Source organism: Artemia sp. Qi Xiang Cuo, chromosome 19, assembly GCF_049724085.1.
Source record: "Artemia sp. Qi Xiang Cuo chromosome 19, ASM4972408v1, whole genome shotgun sequence".
In the NCBI taxonomy this organism is placed as follows: Eukaryota; Metazoa; Arthropoda; class Branchiopoda; order Anostraca; family Artemiidae; genus Artemia; species Artemia sp. Qi Xiang Cuo.
In genome coordinates this window covers 42,507,007-42,528,573 of record NC_142812.1, presented here as the reverse complement: position 1 = coordinate 42,528,573, position 21,567 = coordinate 42,507,007, and the positions used below count along the sequence as shown (strand labels likewise).

The 21,567-nt window shown below is 33.6% G+C and overlaps 1 protein-coding gene across 4 annotated transcripts in view; it reads right to left on the bottom strand.

The window, feature by feature from the left end:
• Positions 1-5,102: 5,102 nt before the first annotated feature.
• Positions 5,103-21,567, bottom strand: part of LOC148940863 (uncharacterized) — a 226,281-nt gene continuing 209,816 nt past the window's right edge. Inside the window, exons 1-4 of one of the 4 annotated variants that reach the window (XM_089105338.1) lie at positions 21,507-21,567; positions 17,949-18,120; positions 14,473-14,643; positions 5,103-8,612 (exon numbers count right to left, since the gene is read on the bottom strand). In XM_089105338.1, coding sequence (XP_088961464.1) covers positions 7,636-8,612; positions 14,473-14,643; positions 17,949-17,991 — 1,191 coding nt within the window. In that variant the 5' untranslated portion in view covers positions 17,992-18,120; positions 21,507-21,567 and the 3' untranslated portion in view covers positions 5,103-7,635. The remainder of the gene's footprint in view (positions 8,613-14,472; positions 14,644-17,948; positions 18,121-21,506) is intronic. The other 3 variants (XM_089105340.1, XM_089105339.1, XM_089105341.1) reach the window with 3 other exon arrangements.

Below are 21,567 nucleotides of genomic sequence, written 5' to 3'. Positions count from 1 at the left end.
TTTTACTCACGGTACAAGAGGGAGAAAAAACAAACAAATTGTAGTCGTTTCCATTTTCAATTTAAATAAATGCTAATGTTAAAGACATTTCATATCTTCGGATCAAATATTTAATGGTAACGAACTATAAGTAAAAGCGAAATTTTCAATGAAATAACAAAGCTCTATAGAATAAGTATTTGATTGTGATTAATGATAAGATAAAACAAACCATTTATGTGGTTCATCGTTGGTTAATTACTAATCAAAGTTGCTAATCAAAAGCTATTAGTAGCTAAAAATAGGCAAACTTTTAGGAAAATGTCACAATTCCCCAAAGCGGGGTGCGATTTTAAATTGATTATACCATAAAATTTAATATATAAGAGAATCTCAATACCACTGTCAAATTTTAATTATTAAAAATTCCACCAAAGAAGTTTTTCAAAGAAAATTAGAGCTACATTAAACCAAAGATAAGCAGAAATAAAGTCAAAAAATTTTCAACCGTAAAGCCATCATAAATCTTTATCAATAAATAAATGAAACACAAAACAGACAAAGATTATAAAAAACAACCAAGTCAAATTCAAAACGAGAAAAAACTGCCGCAGAGAGGAGTAGGGGTAACGACTTGTTCCTTCTAAACACCAGATTGTAATTTGCACTTTACTGAAAACAATGTTTATTTTGAGCTACTTGTTTTTATTTTTTATAACATCCAAAAAAATAACCATCATTAAAGTTATAAAAAGAGAAAACATTTTAATTTTTTAAACGTTTTTAACGACCTAAAATGGTTCAAATGTAGTAATTTGACTTTTCCAGGTACAATTATGCAGCAAAACTGAATAAACTTAAAATATAATATTGCTAATATGCCCATTTGAAATCCTACAGGCACATATCATTTTCGCTCATTATAATAATAGGCTCACTAGATAGCCTGGAAGCATACAGTATCTTTTGATTTAATTTAGCTCTCTCCAGAACATTCCCTTACAGTTCTAATTTAGGACTCTAAGTCTTTTTTAGGTTAAGCCCCCCCCCTCAATATGCCCTAAAAGCGTCGACTTAATAATCTAAGCCGTTGCTGAGATATAGTTGATATTTCCATTATTGTTAGCCCAAAATTACATCTTGCATCTGAGGTGGTCCCAGGGCGTAAGCTGAAAAATATCCACCGAACGTAGCCACTGCGACTGGTATTGAGCCAAAATACTGTGAAACCCGAAGTCCTCCCTTTCGTTAGGATTTCTCAACGAAACTAAAAAAAAAAAATTATTCAAATAAAATTATCAAATTTGCAAAACCCAATTTGCAGCGGGGGGGGGGGTATTTTTAAGAGGGTAAACGCCTAGAGGCAGACCTACGAATAATACTAGCATTTGATAGTTAAAATATTTTCCATACTTTCGGTGCTAGTCCTGGTTTTAGGAAATGTGTTCATGAACCTAACAAATTAAGAGTCAATCAAGCACCCTTACGCTAAAATTAAAAAAAAACCTTATATGCCCCAAGGGTATAACTTACAACCCTTGCCCTAAGGGCTGAGGGGATTGGCCATCCTCAACGACATAATTTCAAGACCTTTCAAATACGTTGAACAAAATAGCTATCTAAAAATTTTGATTCGAAGTGTTTGGGGCAATGATGGGCATGGGGGGGGGGACTTTGCCCTCTTATCATTTTGGACTAATAGATTAGGTACTAGTTCTCTAAACTTCCAATCGAATGAGCCTTTTTTGAAGCTTCTACAACAAAACTTTCTATAAAAACCTTATATGCCCCAAGGGCATAACTTAAGACCCTTGTCCTCAGGGCTGTGGAGGGAAGGTTGTCATCCTCAAAGAGAACAACGTTGAACAAAATGACCATATCAAAACGTTGATCAGAAATACTTGGGGAAATGATGGGCGTGGGGGGGGGGTTTACTCTCCTTTCAAATATTAAAATGGGGAAATAGCCCTTAAAACTTCCAATCGAATCAGACTTTTTTGAAGTTTTTACAACAACGCTTTCAGTAAAAACCTTGTATGGCCCCAGAGTCTAACTTAAAACCTTAGGCCTGAGGGCTGGGGGGGGGGGGTTGTCGTACTCAAAGACACAAATTTCAGACCCTTCAACTACGTTCAACAAAATGGCTATATCAAAATGTTGATCGGAAGTGTTTAGGGAAATTATGGGCGTGGAGGGGGGGGTCGCACTCCGATTACTTTTTACTATTAATAAAGACACTAGCCCTTTAAGTTCCTCATTGAATCAGCCCTTTTCGAAGTTTCTACGACAACACTTTCTATAAGAACCTTGTATGCCCTAAGGGTATAACTTGCAACATTTGCCCTGGGGGCTATGGGGGTTTATCATCCTCAAAGACACAATTTCGGGACCTTTCAACAACGTTGAAAAAAATCGCTATCTCAAAATTTTGATTGAATGTGTTCAGGGAAATGGTGAGCGTGAGAGCGTAATGGTGAGCGTTAGTTGCCCTCCAATCACTTTCAACTATTAAAAAGGGCACAAGTCCGTTCCATTTTCAATCGAATGCGCCCTTTTTGAAGTTTCCACGACAACACTTTCTATAAAGCCATATATGTTCCAAGGGTATAACTTACAATCCTTGCCCTGAGGGTTTTTTTTGGGGCGGGGGGGGGGGGGGTTGTCATCCTCAAATGCCTAATTTCCAGAACTTTTAACTACGTTGAAGAAAATGGTTATCTCAAAATTTTAATTGGATGTGTTTGGGGAAATGGTGGGTGTGTCCAATCGAATGAGCCCTTTTTGAATTTTCTACAACAACGCTTTCTATAAAAACCTTATATGCCCCCAGGGTATGACTTACAACCCTTGCCCTAAGGGCTGTGGGGGGGGGGGGGTTGTCATCCACTAAGGGATATCAAAGGCTTTGGCTATCTCAAAATTTTAATAGTCGAAAATCACTTTCCACTATTAAAAAGGGCATTAGCCCTTTCAATTTCCAATCGAATGAGCCCTTTTTGAAGTTTCTACGGCAACACTTTTTATAAAAACCTTATATGCCCCCGGGCATATCTTAAAACCCTTGCCCTGAGGGCTGTGTCCTCCTCAAAGACAGAATTTATGGATCTTTCAACTACGTTCTACAAAATGGCTATCTCAAAATTTTGATTGGATGTGTTCGAGGAAATGGTGGGCGTGGAAGGGGTGTTAGTTGCCTTCCAATCATTTTCGACTATTAAAAAGGGCACAAGCCCTACCAATTTCCAATCAAATGAGCCCTTTTCGATGTTTCTACGACTACTCCTTCGATACGAAGTGCCCTGGTCTAAAGAAACCAAAAAATAATAAATAATACATTGTGCCAACATCTTTCCTTACTTAGGCAGCACTGCTGCGCTGCCTATGAAAGGCACAAGTTGACTCATCTGCACACAAGCGTTACCAATCATGTTCTTTTAGAAGAAGATCATAGAGCCTTGTTTCCTCTATAAATAATTTGCAGGACACTTTTTTGGATATATTCTTTTTTCTTTTTTTTATGTTCCCTGGACATGCCAAGGTGCGATACTAGTCAAGCACAGTCAAGATAAGGGGAGACAAAGGAATTTTAAATCCATGAAGAATGGGAAGGGGGAACGCCAAATTTCCTCAGAAGGGAGATAGACCCATTAGATCCGTGGATGATAATGCTAGTGTGGTTATCCAAATTTAAATTAAAGAAACTGTGACACCAAGTAAATTAAAGGAGGACACAGAAATTTCAAGAGGTATAGGAATAAGAATGAAGGGCAAGAATTTAAGGAAAACATATTAGTATTGTCATGGATTTAAAAGCTTTACTCTAATGTCAAAGTCCAATGCATCATGTGCCTCGAAAAAAAAGAAACTAAAATTAAATTCTGTGACAAAATTTTCAACTAATATATTGTGATTTAAGGGGTCAAATAGTTTTTGAAGGTCGATGGAAATTATATCTAACCAGAAATTATACTTTTCGAGATTTTTCATAATAGAGTCGATAACAAAGCAAAGATAATCGGAAGTATAACTGAATTTGAGGTTTCTGAATGACTCCAGATCGGAAGAGGTTGACATGTTCCCACTAACCAATCTGCAAGGAACCCTTTCATGTAGTTTCGAGGACATGAGTGAGAGAAATAAGATAAACCCCTTCAAAATGAGGCTTTCTGTCTTTTTTTAATGGGGAATACAAAAACCCTTTGACTATATTTGTGGAAATTGCCCAGACCGGGTAAGTTACTGAAAGTGCAAATAACAGGAAATACTATATCCAAAGGGCCGACATCTCTTGAGGAATAAGGGGCTTGAGGGATACTAGCACTTCAATCACTTTTAACACTTGAAAAGGCCACTAGAACTTTTAATGTCCAATCAAATAAGTCCTTCCCGAATATTCTACTACAACTCGTTTCATACTAAGTGCCTCGGTGAAAGAACATATAATAGACACAGCCCATTTCGCTCTTTATTTAACCAGGGCTACAGCGCTGCCTGTGACACAAATAAAATTTTATTTTTATAAGAAGGACTGTCATTCGAGGGTTTTTTCTTCAGCGGGTTTTGAACTGAGTCTGTAGTCATAGATGATTGAAAAGGAGTTTATTAAAAAATTATTTAAAACTCTAGTACCTTTTTCAAACAACACAAGAGATCATGCCACAGAAACGTATCAAATTCAACTGAATTAATGAATAGCTGCATGCAAGCAAAGGAAAAACTAACAAAAGTGAAAGGAAAGATTGGCTTTACTGCTTATCGCCGTACTTAGTATATAAGAATCCTCAGACAAGAACACAAAAACAGAACTAGAATTTCATTCCAATACCACGTTTGTTCGATCTTGTTTAAGGTAGGAGAAAGCAACAGCCATCTTCAAACGCAATATATTTTGCTCAATATAGCCAAGAGCAAGATACTACTTGACATTACATAACATAATAAACAAAAATATAAACCATTACAAATACAAATCACTATGCAAGAGAAAAGATTTAATTTTTATTAACGCGTAGCGATTACTTACATAAACATTCCTAGAAACATCCTAAACAAATAAATTCATTGAAAAAAAAATGATCACCTTCTCCCAAACCCCTCCCCCCCCCCAATGGCACTAACAACCATGCAAACACAACTCCAGCCATCCGTAAAAAAAACCGTGGCGATTTTTTAGGACTGCCTAGGTAAGAACGTAAACATAACTCAAACACAAAAAACTATGCTCAAGTTGAGCATAACATATTAAAATTTATTGACCTTTACTTCTACAGACCTCTCGGGGAGGATATATGTAAATTCCACTCTTTAATCACGATATTCGTGTTGAACCCTAACAATGATTCCTTAAACAATTTGTACAGTGTGTTCCTGGGTTTGCAGAGTTTGAACTACTGATATTTTTAACAAATCAAACCCAAATCAATGAAACCCGAAAATAACTGAAATTACAGTACACAACCAATTCAAACTTTAAACGAGCAAAAAATACCAAAAAGAAGAGTAAGGCTAATGCTCCCTATGGACGGTCATAATAGTATAGGCCCCAGTAGACCCAACTAATGGAGATTATTAGTGACTCAGATGAACTTTGCTTACAGCTATGGGATCAATTAGACAGGATTCCAGAGAGAAATAATATATTTTTATTAGGGGATTTTCCTACAAGGTCAGTAGAAAAAGAGATAGATAGCATCTTAGCCTAGGTAAATTCGATGTAAAATAAAATAGTAACAATTATAGACTGCAACATTTTTTTTACGCATAACAATCTAGCTATAATCAGTACAACATGTGGTCATAAAATAACTGATAATTTGACTTGGTATTCAGATGATGATGAGCCAGCTAACGTTGCATGATGGTAAACCGGAGAATGGAAGAATGCATTTGAAACCTACTTGAGACTTTGAAACCAACTTGTAATTTCTAAAAACAGTAATAACAACATTACACTACTAAAACCAATATATGTATTGCACTACTAAAACCAATATATGTATATGTATTGGAATAAATTAATCTAAAATTAAAAGTTAGTGTTACAAAGGAGAGGCCATGTTTCGCATTCGGGAGAAATCTGACGCGTCTACCAATGAAAAAATCTAATGTCGCTTATGTTTCTACTTATTAAACGTTCCCCGGAGCACTTGCATCTCGGTCCGGCTTTATCTAATTGTCGAGATCAGGAATGATTGATTGTACTGCATAAATTTATATACAGTGCGCACAATTAAGACACTGGGGTATATAAGAGTGTTGTCATTGACGTTAAAAGTAAAGGTAACCCTCTAGAAGTGTCAAGGGCTAATCTAAAGATGAAGGCCATGCATTTTTGAAACATTTTTTGGTCTCCAATCGCCTTCAAAAAGCCCAGAAATCTGATAGACCTCCATGATAAGGTGAATATGATAATATTTTAAACGACTCTTAAAAAGCTGTGCCAGCTTTGCCTCTCACAGACTTTCTGTCTTAGCTATGCTCTAATCAGGCTTATAACAGAAGTTATGACACTGGTAGAATCCATGATTAGAATTTGAGAGAAATTTTTCAGAATCAGTTTAATACTAAATTTAAAGCCTAAAATTTTACCAATTGAAAATGGATGGGATGATTTTAGGAAAATTATTCATGAAGCAGCAGATGGTGTCTTATGGAGGAAAGCTTTAGGATACCAGCTAGGAATATTAGTGAAAATGCATTAGGTCCAGCAGTGAGGAGGAGGGTCAGCAGTTAGTAAACGTTTCAATAGTAGGCTAATAATAATATTCGTAACCTTGAAAGTTTAAGTCTAATACCCATAGACATTGCTGGGATGCTGCTGATACATCTTTTTTACAAACCAAAAGAACAATTATTTTTTTTTCATTCAATTTAATATAATCCTCAATCTGCCTCTATTTTCTCAATTTAATATTCTTTGCTGATACGTCATTTTGACAAACTGGACTCCCAAAGAGGGTTTTGATTTAGGGCTAACCTGCCATAATCATTCCTCCATCATATCATTGGCTTCAGTAAAAGTACTAGTCATAGCAGTAGTAGCATGCACATACTGCAATTTTGTTAGTAAAATATCACCCTTCACATTCCCTGATAGTTTCAACTCACTAGTATACACAAACGGTTTTCCCCCAGCATGAATTCTTTGATGACGAGATAAAAGAACTTGTTGCAAAACTTTTCTCACATATATCAAATTCAAGCGGGTTTTCTCAATTGTGAGTTCTTTGATGATGAGAAAGGTTCGATTTTCAGCTGAAGGTTTTTTCACACATGCCAAACTCAAAGGGCTTTTCTCCAGTATGAGTTCTTTTAAGTCCAGACAAATTAAAAGTTGAGGTAAAATGGTTCTTATATATATTACCTTTGAAAGATTTTTCTCCACTACGATCCTTTTGATGATGAGATAAATTGGAAGTTTAAGTGAAACATTTTCTCAAATATATAATATTTGAAAAACTTTTCTCAGGTGCGAGTCCTGTGATCGATTAGATAGGTGTTTTTTTTTGGCGGAAATTTTTTCCACATATAATATATTTTGAAGGTTTTCCTCCACTATGAGTTTTTGATGTTCAGATAAATACGGAATAGAACTAAAACTTTTCTCACCTGCATCACATTCGAAAGGTTTTTTTTCCAGTGTGAATTCTTAAATGATCAGGTAGGTGATGTTTTTGGCGGAATTTTGTTTTGCATACATGCATTATGAGTTCTTTGATGATAAGATAAATTGGAACATGAAATGAAACGTTTCTCACATACATGACAATTGAAAGGTTTTTCTCCAGTATGAGTTCTTTGATGACTAAATAGGGAGTGTTTATGGCGGAAATTTTTCTCACATATATCACATTCGAAAGGTTTATCTCCGGTATGAGTTCTTTGATGTTTAAACAAATACGAAGTAGAACTAAAACGTTTCTCACATACATCACATTTGAAAGGTTTTTCTCCAGTGTGAGTTCTTTGATGATGAGATAAACCTGAACTTGAATTAAAATGTTTCTCACATATGTCACATTTGAAAGGTTTTTCTCCCGTATGAGTTCTTTGATGATCAGATAAGTGGGTTTTTTGGCGGAATTTTTTTTCACATATATCACATTTCAAAGGCTTTTCTCCATTGTGAGTTCTTCTGTGTCCAGACAAATACGAACTAGAGCTAAAACGTTTCTCACATATGTCACATTCGAAAGGTTTTTCTCCAGTGTGAGTTCTTTGATGATCAGATAGGTGATGTTTTTGGCGGAATGTTTTTTCACATATCTCACATTTGAAAGGTTTTTCTCCAGTAAGAGTTATGTCATCTTGAGAGAAATTTGAACTTGAAGTATACGCAACACAGTCCAAAGGGTTTCCTCCGCTAGGAGTTCTTTGATGATCAGACAGATGGGATCTTTGTAGCAAGGTTTTCTCATATGCATTCTCTTTGAAAGGCTTTTCTCCAGTACAACAAACCTCCTGTTTTACCATATCATTTTCAGAAAATACATAAATGTTACTTGCCAGCTCATTCTCTCGACAATCCACAATCATTTCTTGTTTTAGACATACGCTTATCAGATCAGGCATGCAAGGTGTTTCACATCCTTGTTTGCTGACATCATTTTCATAAGACCCTATGATAGGTAAATCTGAAAAAAATTAAAAATCACTCGAAATTAATAACTTTATCTTAAATTTTGTAGTCCTTTTTTATTTGCAAACAATTCAACTTTTAAGATTTTGAATTTTACTGTTCCCCTTAATTTGATTTTTATGATTCTATCTGTGCTGATTAATTATTAGCAGCTAAATTGTCTCTGGTATCTCTTTGATAATTGAATTAGCTTTTTAGTAACTTACAATATTTTTGAATTCTTAAACTCGAGGTTGTATATTCAATTCTTTAAAGATGCAATTGTATAGAAAATATGGCTATAGTCTTTTATCTATTAAGGTATTAACCCTCAACTTCTATTAATTTTAAAAAATTCCAAAAAAGAACTATTTAAAAAAAAGTAAAGAGCTACGTTATCCAAAGACGAGCAGAAAAAAAGTGAAATAATTGAAGCCCAAAAGAGACAGAAATTACAACAAATAACAGAGTCAAACTAAAACCGAGCACAAACCAAGGAGAATCGGGCTGATACCCCCTTGCCTTCTAAAAAACAGAATATAATTTGCCCTTTACTGAAAACAATCCTTTTTTCGGGCGATTTGTTTTTATTTCTCGTAGTATCATACTATCGAAAAAAGAAAAAATTAATTCATCACGAGTATAAAGATTTCTGAAAAAACTAAACAATGAATATTGATTGACAGTTTTGTATATGTCTTGTTATTAATTCCTGAAAGTCTTAATAACTCCAATTTATCAAATCAATAAAAAGAGAAAACAATTAAAATATATTTCGTTTTCAGTAAATAAAAAATTGACTATGATCTTTAGAAGGCATAGGGGCGTCAGTCTTACACCTTTTAGTTTCAGCTCGGTTTGAGTTAATTTTTTTCGGCGTTCTTGAAAGGTTCAATAGCTAAGCCTCGTGGGATGTCAACCATCCCATGGCTCTCTCGGAGAGGGCTGGAAAAGAGAAGCGTACTTTGGTGTAAAAAAAGGTCATAGGTAGTGAGGTGATAATCAAAATGCACTTTGCGCATTCTGATTGCCAAAATTCCCTTAACATACACCAAAAAATGGTATGAGCAATTTCTCATGAACAGCTTTGAGCATTAAATTGAAACTTACAAAGAGTGTTAAGAGGGAGGTAGAACTAACTAAAAGGCACTTTGTGCATAATTCTCCTATTACAAAGGCTGCTACCTCTACAACGACTACTACTGCTTAGGCTAGGGGTATGAAGATGAAACTTTCAGGGAACGTTTAGGGGGATGTTGAACTGAATCAAAACATACTCCGTGTATGCAGATTGCCAAAGGGCATATGAGCAATATCCCAGGAATAGTCTATGTCGAGGAGAATATATGTTAAGGGAATTTTGGAACGTTGAGGAGGACGTTGAACCAAATTGAAACACATGATTATTAGGTTGAAACAAACAGAGCATGTTTAGGGTTATGCTGAAGCAATAAAAATGAATTATTTGGATACTACAAGTAGTAGTAATACCATGACTACCACTGCTACTACTATCATCATTACTAAGGCTAAGGGTATTACTGTGGAACTGTCAGAGACTGTTGAGGGGAACCTCGAGTTAAATTAAAACACATTATGTGCATGCATGTTATCCAAAAGGAAAAAACAGCACAATGTGAATACAATTACTGCTACCTAACCCAACCTGACATTATGGTAAAAAATAACAAACTTCAATTCGTAGCTGAATACGTATAAATAAAATACCATTGATTCAGCAAGGAAAAAACTATGCCTATGCAAAAGTACAAGACCGTATATTTAAATTACCACGGGATAGCTTTCCCATTAATTGCAAGTCAAATTTACTAACAAGTTTTCCACAAGTGCCAAATTATAAGTTTCTAGCGTACTAAATACTACTATGGCAATCACTAATACTACTCCTTATGCTTCTACTATTACTTCTGCTACTATGACTCCACTATTGCAAAAGCTAAAGGTATTAGTAACATTTTCAGCGAATGGTGAGGTCAAAATAGAACTGAATCAAACTCACAATATACATGTGGTTTATCAAAGGTGGGTATTAGCAATATCCAAGCAACACCTAAGGATATTAGGCTTAAACTTTCAGGGCTATCAATATTATTACCACTTTTGATACTACTTCCGCTACAATTACTGCTATTATTGAACTCTAGTTTTAAGAGCATCCAGGCTGTCAAGACGTCCAGGCGGGATATCTCAGGACTGGTATAGAGTAATTAGTAAAACATTCATGAAAAATTGATGTTGCTTCAAAACTAAATCCAAAGGGAGTATGTGCGTGATAGTTGTCAATAAAACGTGTCACCAATATCTCAAGAATAAGTAAGGGGATTAAGCTGAAACTTAGAACTGCTACTATTACCTCTTCTAGTAGTAAACCAAAATCTGGATTCTTACAGAGTAAAATCGAGAAGCTTTTACATATTCTTTTCTTCACCAATAAAAAAGACTATGCCAGCTAACAACTGCCAGAAAGTGATTTAAAAAAACGTTCCTCACAAAACATTTTACAAGAAAAGTAATGAGTTAATTACATTAGACCAAATTCAATAGTCTTATCAGCTTTGGGGATGCCCGTATGTACATTAAACTCTCAAGCAACATATTTTGTTTTTTCAGTAATTTTGGTTATAATGGTGAGATTTCAGATTTCTGACTTATAGAACAATAACAGATTTCTGATGAATTTCTTTTTATTTAAAATCTTCCAAATCGATATTTGTTATACATTTTGCAAATATTTTCGTTCAAAAGGATAGTTGACCTTATTTTTGTGACCAATCAAGGTATTTCTGGCAATCAAAAAGCTAATAGTATGAACTACACTAGTTGCCAGACAAAAAGCAAATCATGAAACAGTTTGTGGTAAAGAAATGTAAGTAAGGAGCAACTCAGCTCAATAGTAACTGAAACAGGAAAACATTATTCGCCTGATTTTCAAACAAAAGGAGAGAACATCCTCCAATATCAAACACTCGTAATGAAGATCATGCCATCAGATTCAACCTATTAGATAACTCTACTGCAGAGTAGGGCTCAAAATTTAAAACCAAAACTGTAGAATCTTGTATTTTTGTCACAAGAAAGATCACGTATGGGTATATTTTTTCCCTATGGGTAATTGCATCGACTTGTTCCAAACAATCAGGAGAGGGGTCAGAAACAGAAAGTTCTAGTGCCCTTTTTAAGTCACCAAAAATATTGAGTTCAGCTATCCCCCCTTACACACGCGTTTTTGCCCAGACATCCAATCAAATTTTTTAACATAGCCATTAGGTTCAGCGTAGTTGAAAAGTCTACTAACTATGACTTTGGGGATCATAGACACTGGGATTTTCTGGGACACTGGGACACAAATTGTCGATTACATATAGTATTTGTGACTGGAAACAGTCATAAATTTTAGGGAGGGTATTTTCTACAGGGGGGGGGGGGTTCTGTGAAGAGGTAAGTACTCCGGAGGAACTTTCAAGGGGGAATTTTACACAGAGTGGGGGAGATTTCCTAGCAAGATTAGAAAAGGGTCAGACATTTATTAATGAAAAATGAGTTTTTCAACTGAATATAAGGAGTAACATTAAAATTTAAAAATGAACCGATATTATTCTGCATATGAAGGGAGCTGCCTCCTCTTCATCCCTTTCTCTTTATGCTAAACTTTGACTTTCGGGCACAATTCTTTGAGAAAATTTGATCAACACCCGTTTGATAACTTTAAACATTACAATATGATCAAACACCCATTCAAAAGCTGATTAAACACCCAGGTGATCAAGGCCCATTGGACTTGAATGAGAAGAATTTCCAAAAAAAAAATTAAAACTTTGGTGCAAAGAGCGGGTGTCGAGGAAGGAGCAGCACCCGTCATATAAGAAATAACTTCGGCTCGTTTCAAGTTTTAATGTTGCTCCATATTTTCAGTTGAAAAAAAAATTGTTTATTTGGTTTCTTACTTTAGGAACTATACATGCCTATATCATAAAAGCCATACAATAATTCTCATGTAGCATGTAAAATTGTAATAATTCTCAAGCCAACAATTTTCATGCCTGTCTTTCAAATACGAGGGATACATTCAACCAAGAAGGCTTTTAGAAGAAATAAAAAAAACTTGTTTTATATTGTTCTGGCATGAAAAAAAAACACCAAATAAGTTTAATCACCAATGATGCCAACCAATCGTGAACTTTCAGAAATTCTGGGCATATAATACCAAATTCGCTATCCAGTTTTAATTTAAAGATGAAATACTTATGAATGATGCCAGTTTCCATTTGATTCGCAAATGAGTGACGCCCCAAGAAGGCTGGTTGCACCTCATATGCTAAACTTTCCACTTCTTCAACTGTTAGTGCTGCATTAATGAAACTAAAATGATCTTAAAAAAAAAAATATTGTGACTATGGTTTGGATCACTAGCAAAACAAGATGAGGAAAAACTCAGAAAGAAGAAAAAATAAAGATGTTTATAAGTGAAAAAGCAAACATGCAATGCAAATATTTTATCCGAGACCTCCACTCAGCCGTCCTCAGAACTAAGATGGAAGAACAATGAAATTCTATAAAACAAAACCACTAAAATAAACAATACTACTACTACTACTACTAACAACTCACCGAAGCATCAAGCCGCCTGAGGCCAGCACAGCTACGCACGCTTCTCTTTCATCCCAATCTGTTTAAAGCCTCTTTTTTTACACCCGCCCACGAAGTTCCCATTTCTTTTAAATCTTTCTTTATGAAGTCCTCCCACCCCAGGCGAGGACGACCTGCTTTCCGTTCAGCCCTACATGGTTGGCCGAAAAGAACAATCTTCGGCAATCTGTCATCCTTCATCCGCACAACATGCCCTAACCACCTCAACCTTTCTTTCATTATAGACCGAGAAAGCGGTATTGAACCACATTTTTCGTATAGCCTATTGTTTGAAATACGGTCAGTCAGCCGGGTACCCAGAACAATCCTTAAGCAATTTCTCTGGAAAACATCTAGCAAATCTTCATCCGCTTTTCGGAGCGTCCATGCTTCAGAGCCATATTTGACCACTGTCATCACTGTAGCTTCTAATATTCTAATCTTGGTTTGCAGACTTATCTTCCTATTCTTCCAGACTTTGAAATATTATGATTTAAAAGAGAGAAATCTTAATTAATAAGTTCATTATAAATGGTGCTCAAATAAGCTTCTCTGGTATCCCTTTATTAGGGCTAATTTTTGTTGTATATATTTATTAATTTTGACAGCCTGTCTGAAAACTTGCAACAGACCATTAACAGAGGTAACAGTGGCTTTGTCAATTAATTATTTGTGTGTCAACTACCTCTCTTACAAGTGTTAGTGAGTTTTAACCTTTATAGAGATGATCGCATGAACAGGGGATCCTTTAAACATCACTCCCCAGTCTCGGGCTGATTTTATCTTTCAAACAATTATAAAAGGGCTGTGATTCATTTGAGCTACTTAATGCTACTTTCAGGCTATGTCTTTTTAATATCTTTTCCAGTTGGTCACCCAGCTTTAAAAAAACAGGGTAAAACTGTGAAATTTCTCTTTGCGCCTACCTATGGGACGCTTCCAATTTAAGATTGTGTTGTTTAAAATACGATTAAGTTTGGCATTTTGTTCAGTGATTTAATTATGATTGTGTTTCCTAATATTTCCTAGGAATTATCTTTCCTAATATTTAAAACCACGCAGGACTTTTTTTTCCAAGTGATGCAATTCAACTAGAGCCCTCAAACGCAGCAAGCACTCAATTACAGATCTTTCAAGCCTATCTGTAACTTCAATGGAAGTCAAAGGTACAATTTTTTCATTTCGGAAACGTAAATATTTAGAAAAAGGTTAGCATATCTAAAGCATACCTTTGTCACCGTCAGCGGTGAACTCCTGCTGAAGATGGTTAGAATTAGCAATACAATATGGAGATATGTCAGCAGAAATAGCAAAAAGATTGGCTTCGTGTTCTACTGAAAATATAGAATGTTCACTTCCAAACACATCTTTATCAACATCTGAGGATTCATCTTCAGTTTCTACAAAGATTACAGTAAAGACCACATAAAAAGCTCATACAAAAAAAAACAATAAAAGAAACTCAAAGCTGAGGTGCTAGAAATAAACCTACTTTGGATCATTCATGGTTTTTTAATCATTTCTGCAGCTTTTGCTTCCCATCAAAAACAAATTGTTTAAATTTTGTTTAAATTGAATAAATTTTAAATTAAATTGGTTAAATTTCGGTCAGTGTTTTTCAAAAAGTCTTAAAGAATGATTCATACTTTTTTTTTTTTGTAATTTGCTGTTTTTATCTTTAATTAACAAAACTGTATTTAAAAACATTTGAAAAACCAGATATATTGTTTGAAACAAGAACACCAAAGTAAGCCATTCCATTATTTTCACTGAGACTAGTGCATATTGTCTTCTTAAAAGACAAGAGATAGTTTTTGAAGATAATGGAAGCAAGAAAGAAAATCATGCTAATTTGACCTGCTAGCAGTATATACTATTTCCCTATTAGAATTTCTGATATATTTATTTTTACCTATTTATCATTCAAAAACTATCTTATTCTTCTTGAATAATATGGATGCAACAATTATTAAAGTCTGATGCAGAAATCCTGGGTTACCATTTTAGTGAGGTAGGATATAAATGCCAATTACAAGCAACTCAAAACTGTACTCATGTCAAAAGATTAAGTTTTGGGATTCCTCTACTCCTAAAGTGTTTATCCTCTAAACTAGGTCAGGACACTGCTAGGGGATGTCTTTCAAGTTTTTTTTCAAGTTCAATCATTTTATTATTAACATATACATGTATATAATTGACATAGGCCCATGGGGAGACAAGCTCAAAAAACTAAGCCTAGACAAAGATACAATAACAAATTACACTACAATACAAAGATAATTACGACGGCAAAGATACTATAATACAACAATAATATGAAAGTAGCAGCTAGCCCAGGATCCATATATAAATAAAAAAAAAATCAATATTATTAAATATAAATTAATACTAAAAGATAGCCAAGAGGTCCATATTCACCCAGAACAAAAAACCAAACAAATAACTTTGTCATATTAAAAAGACGCTTAATTAAAAGTAATCCTGAACTAAATGAAATTTAAGATTCCTTTTTATTAAATGGACAGAAGAAAATTGATCAATAAAATCCTTGTGAGCATCCCTGCACCGGGCTATTGACACGAACGGAGCGAATTTAGATCTCTCAGTACTATACTTGTCAATGTAGATGCTCTTTTTTTTGTCGCATGTTATAATGATGTAAATCTTGTGATTGGAAGAACAAACTTTGATTGAGGTAATATGGCAGTAATTTCTTAATGTCATGATTAAATTTGAAAATAATCGCTTTAAAAGTAAATTGTTGAGAAATTGGAAGTATATCTAGATAAGTATATAAAGATGCTGTAGAGGACTTATTTGGAAGTACAATAGGTGATGCAATAAAAAGTTTCAGGATTCTTAGGACTTTATTTTGTAAAATCTGTATTGGTTTAATATGGCTTTTAAATGTAGATAAACAGAGAACAATAATTAATATTAGACTGAATCAGAACAAAATAAATGCTTTGTAAAGCAAAGTGGGGCAAATAATGACTCAACCTGCACATTAAACCAACATACCTTGAAATCTTTAAGCGTATATTTTGAATGTGTGTTTTAAAAGATAAGCTTTCCTCAATCACAAGTCCAAGCTACTTTATCATTTTCTCCCGAGATATTGATAATAGATATTTTGAAGAAGTAACTCGGGTAATACGAGGACAAACATTTGACTTTCTGCCGTAAATTATGAAATAGTTTCTGATAAATTCAAAGCAATAAAACTTGATGAACACCAATCAAGAACATTAGAAAATGCAGTATCAAGTTGTGTCTCCAACTTCTCGTCATTCCTCTCAGAAATTAAAACAGCCGTATCATCAGCAAAATGTGTGCTGAGACATGGGATTGCCAAAGCGCGGTAAAAATCATTTATATAAATTAGAAAAAGCAGAGGACCTAGAACAGAGCCCTGAGGTACCCCAACCATCAAGGACTGAGGAACAGGCAAAGAGAGGAAATTACCTCCATCTATTCATTGCTTTCTCTTATCCAGATAAGATTTAACTAGATACAACGCCAGTCCGCGCACACCACAATTATACAATTTACAAAAAAGAGTACAATGGGGTAGTGTATTGAATGCTTTTTTTAAATCTAAATATGTTATTGCTGGAATTTCATCTTTATCTAAGAATTCATGAATATATTGGATGAGAGCAATGATAGCGTGTTCAGTATTGTTTCCTGACCTAAAACCAAACTGGGAACTGGAGAAAAAATTAGACAATTTAAGAAAGTCATAGAACTTCTTATAAATTGCCTTCTCAAATATTTTAGAAAATGCTGAAAAAATAGAAATAGGGCGGTAATTTGATGGGTTTTCAAGAGAGTCACCTTTGTGAAGTGGAATTATCCTTGCTTCTTTAAAAGCAGATGGGAAAACTCCAGTTTTAAATGAAAGATTAATTATATACTGTAATGGTAAAATTACTGCAGACAATATTTCTTTAACAATTATACAACTAGACCCGTCAATTCCCACTGAATTATCTGGATTTAGATCACACACTATTTTCGTTATTTCAGAGAGAGAAATATGCCCAAGAAAAAAGTTAGTTAGTTTGAGGAGATGGAAGGTATGAAGAAAAATGCTTATTTTTATTTTTGAAAATTTGAAAATTTTTAATATTATAATCAGTTGGATTCTTTAACTGCTTTTTAAATGACTAATTTTTTTTTCTTAACTGATATCAAAATTCCAGACGTTAACCACTGCCTTACAGGAAATTTTTCTCTACAAATTTTCTTCATACATCACACAAACCTTCTGACAAAACATTGTAAACTAGCTCAAATCTCCAAATTTGAACATTTTTGTTAATCTAAGAAATGTGTTTGAAACTTAAAGTTGATCTATTTTTTTATTTTCTGTAGGAAGTGGTGATAATCTTTTAGCCTTCATTCAAAATTAGTAACAGCTATCTAGGGAGAAAATGATGTTATTGAAACTGATGTTTTGCTCATTAATTCTAGGGTGATCATTTAACAAATTGCAAAGAGGCAGTAAATTGCCAAAAATAGCATGACTAAAAAACTTGTTCAGTGCATTTTATAAAAACTAATAAAAAAGGTTTTATAGTTAGTTTTTTTTTTCAAGTACAAGCAACCAAAATAAATAGGGAATTACAATTACCATCCAATTTAGTAAGCAAAGAAGGACAAATAAGCAGCAAATGGCTCAATCTATCATAATGCCATTTACCTTGTTTAACAGCAGTGATACCCAAGTGGTTGGGTGTTTCCATGATTCACCAATACTGTTAAATACACAGTGGCCTTCTCTTGACTGCTCTGAGCAATTAGATATCTGTAGAATTAGAATAATTACCAAACTTCAATGATGTATCTTCTAAAGAAAACAAGGAGCTCAAATCCTATAAAATAGATGGAAGATATAAGCACAAAAAGCAAAGATCAATGCATCTCAAAAGTTAACACCATTTTATTTACATTTCTATTTTTTATAATGACAAATTGCAACAAAAATAGTTATATGATAAAAAGACTGATTTTGGTGGTCAACATAGAAACTTTACTATATTTACTATATTAAAATATTTCCAATATTTTTTACTTTGCTTTTGTATTTTTTATACTCCTTAGAAGCAAACCAGCCTAAGCCTGCTACACAATAAGACCTGCAACTAGAAAATGTTTGAAAGTTGGAAACTAGGCTGCAGGTTATTTACTTCACTTTGTCTTCAGATTTATGCCTCTAAAATAGAAAAACTATCTAAGCTCCAGATTTTTCTGCCTTTATTTATCTGATTTAATTTAGTTTTTAAAATGATTTCCAGATGTGAAGAAGATAGATAAGATATTTAATTGAAGACACTGCCAATTTCAAGCCCACTGAGTCAAAGTCAACAACAACAACAAAAACTAAATTGAGACTAACCAAAAGAAGATTTGATATCAATAACAGAAAACAACATTAAATAGAATTTTATTTTAAAGTGAATAAAAAGAATATTAACACAAAACAACAAAGAACAAGTAATCAATTAATGAATATTGTATCAAACTGTAATGTGCTAAGTGTTCCAAAACAAGAGACAAAAGCCCATATGTTACAACACATCAACATTCTTAAAAATCCACCTAAATAGTAAAAATAATAAATATATATAACAAAAAATCAATTGAGACACATTGGATACAAACTTTGAAGCAATTATTTTGGAGACTTCAAACACAAGCAAAACAGGTAAAATATTGTCTCCCATCCACCTAACTGCTTTCCCCTATATCAACAAGAAAAACTATAATGAATTTACTTAAGGATATAAACTAACTCCAAGTGATCCACCTATACTTTTCTACAGAGAAAGGTCTTATGGGACTCATAATATATCTCAGTTCAGTATTTAGGTAAGTCAAGATAATATATATATTATGAGGTGATCAATAGAGAAAAGACTTGGGGAACAAGACAAAACCACAAGGGATGATTGGGAGAAGTGGACTCTAAATTTTTACTTGGGGAAGAGAAGAGGAATAGAGTCTAATCTTAATATTTATTTTTTAAGCTTTTTTAATGTTGTATGAATATTTATCAATATTCTCTCTATGTCTAATTTTGTACTGAGGATGGTTGCACTTGAATCTCAACCAAGTTTGAATTTTCTTTCTGTGATCTGTCTTTTTTACTAGCTAAGCTTATCTTTGTTGTTTTTTTAATGATTTTTTGCTACCCAAAGGTAAAAAAAAAATATCTTTGTGGCTTAATTAACCTGCAGGCGACATTAAATTTTGGATGTTTTACTTTTCTAAGACAAAACTGTTCAGGGTTGTCAATGTTCAATACCCAGTAATTTAAGGTAAAATTTAAGGATTTAAGACCTATAATATAAAACTATAAAAAAAACCTAAAACAATGATATTCTTATTTTATGATATGGAGTTTATTTCCATCAATAACATTATGATGTTTATTCTACTGTTTTTTTTCACTAACCTTTTATCCAACAATTTTACTGAGTTTACTTAGAAAGAATGTTTTCACAATTAAAGAATTCAGCATTTTACAAAATAATGTGTGATGCCTCACAAGATGATAAACAACAAAGAAATAGATTATTTAGAACCTCTATATGGGAAAATCAAGGGGATGAGAGTGCATTGACATGGTAGTAACTATTAAGTTATACTGAAAAGAGCATAAAATAAGGAATCTAATGGTACTTCTTTTTTTAAGATATTTTCCTTATGTAGTGCTGACCAGCTAGAATGCTACAAAGCACTGCCCCTTTTAGGAATGAGGTAAGTATGCATGTATGGTTGTTTTAAGGTAGCTTTTAGAATTTCTAGCAACCATTTTGTTACAATAAGGTATAATGCTGGGTCTTCTGCAGAGCTAACATGAAATTTCAGTAAAAATTTAGAATTGTGGCCCCTGATAAGGGGACATGTTAAGAAGATAATTCTAACTTTAAAATATGTATAATGGTCCTAGTTAGCATATTATCCCAGGGGAGAACCTTTATCCTCAATTCTTTTCTGTTTCTCCCTTCTTTTTCTAACTTAAAAGAAAGAAATTTTCATTTTTCCAAGCTCTAAATGCAATGCATAAATCTTTTGAAATTGATGCTATAAATTGTTTCTTTATAGATAGTGTTCATACTGGTCATTGTTTATTCCAGATAAAACAGTGGCAAAAATACAAAATATTGCTATAAACATACATATACATAGAGAGTATTTACCCCCACCCCCCTAATGTGCAAATATATAACCAAAATAGCATTGTGAACCTAAATATAACCAAATGAACTGTACCCCAACCCCTAAATATATCCAAATCAGGCTATATATTTGCACATCATGGGGGTAGGGGCAAAATTTATTTGTGATGTAAGTGATGGTTATATTTAGAATCAGAATGCAATTTTTGTTATATATTTGCACATTAGGGGGTGGGGGTATAATTTTTTTTTATTATTATTATTGAAAATGATGAGGTGAATATACAAAATCACCACTTTTCACCACTGACTTATTTATCATTAAAAAAAAACGAAATAAACAATGACTGGGATGAATGCTATGTATAAAAAACAATTTATAGCAGCAATTTTTAAAGATTTACACATTGTGTTGAGAGCATGGCAAAAATTGTAATTTTTTCTTTTAAGTTGGAAAAAGAAGGGAAAAAGAGGAAAGACTTGATGATAAAGGTTCTCCCCTTGAATAATATGTTAACTAGGATCATTGTACATATTTTAAAGTAAGAATAACATGTCTCCTTATCAGGTGTCATAATTCAAAATTTTTACCAAAATTTTGATGAAAGCTATTGTATTGCCATATTAGGAAAAAAAAAAACATAAAAAGACCCATTTATCTATCTTAGAACTAGCCAAGTATTGATTAATTCAAAATTTATCCAGCAATAGAATTTGCAAAGGAAGTGATTAGTATATTTGGACAGAACATGTATTTACTGGCATGGTTGTATTTTACATAGCTAAGTAGTGAACAAAATCTGGCATTGCCATAAGCTTTTATAGAGAGAAAACTACAAAAGAAATTGAATAGCACCTTTAGAATTCCAATTTCATGCTCTTTGTAGTGTTTAAGATTAAGCTATGTTGCAACAATTCACCCCACATTCCCCAAATAGGTCTAGATATAGGCCTAGCCATAGACCAGTTCTATCTAGCCTAAAAAAGTAAATATTAGGCTAAGAGTTATAAAACCTTAGTGGTACTTTATAACATACAGCAATTTTCAATTAGGCTATGGGGCCTTGGCTACTTACATTTTATTTCTTTCCATGAGACTACTATCGACCATTCCAAATTATCTTTTGATACCCTAAA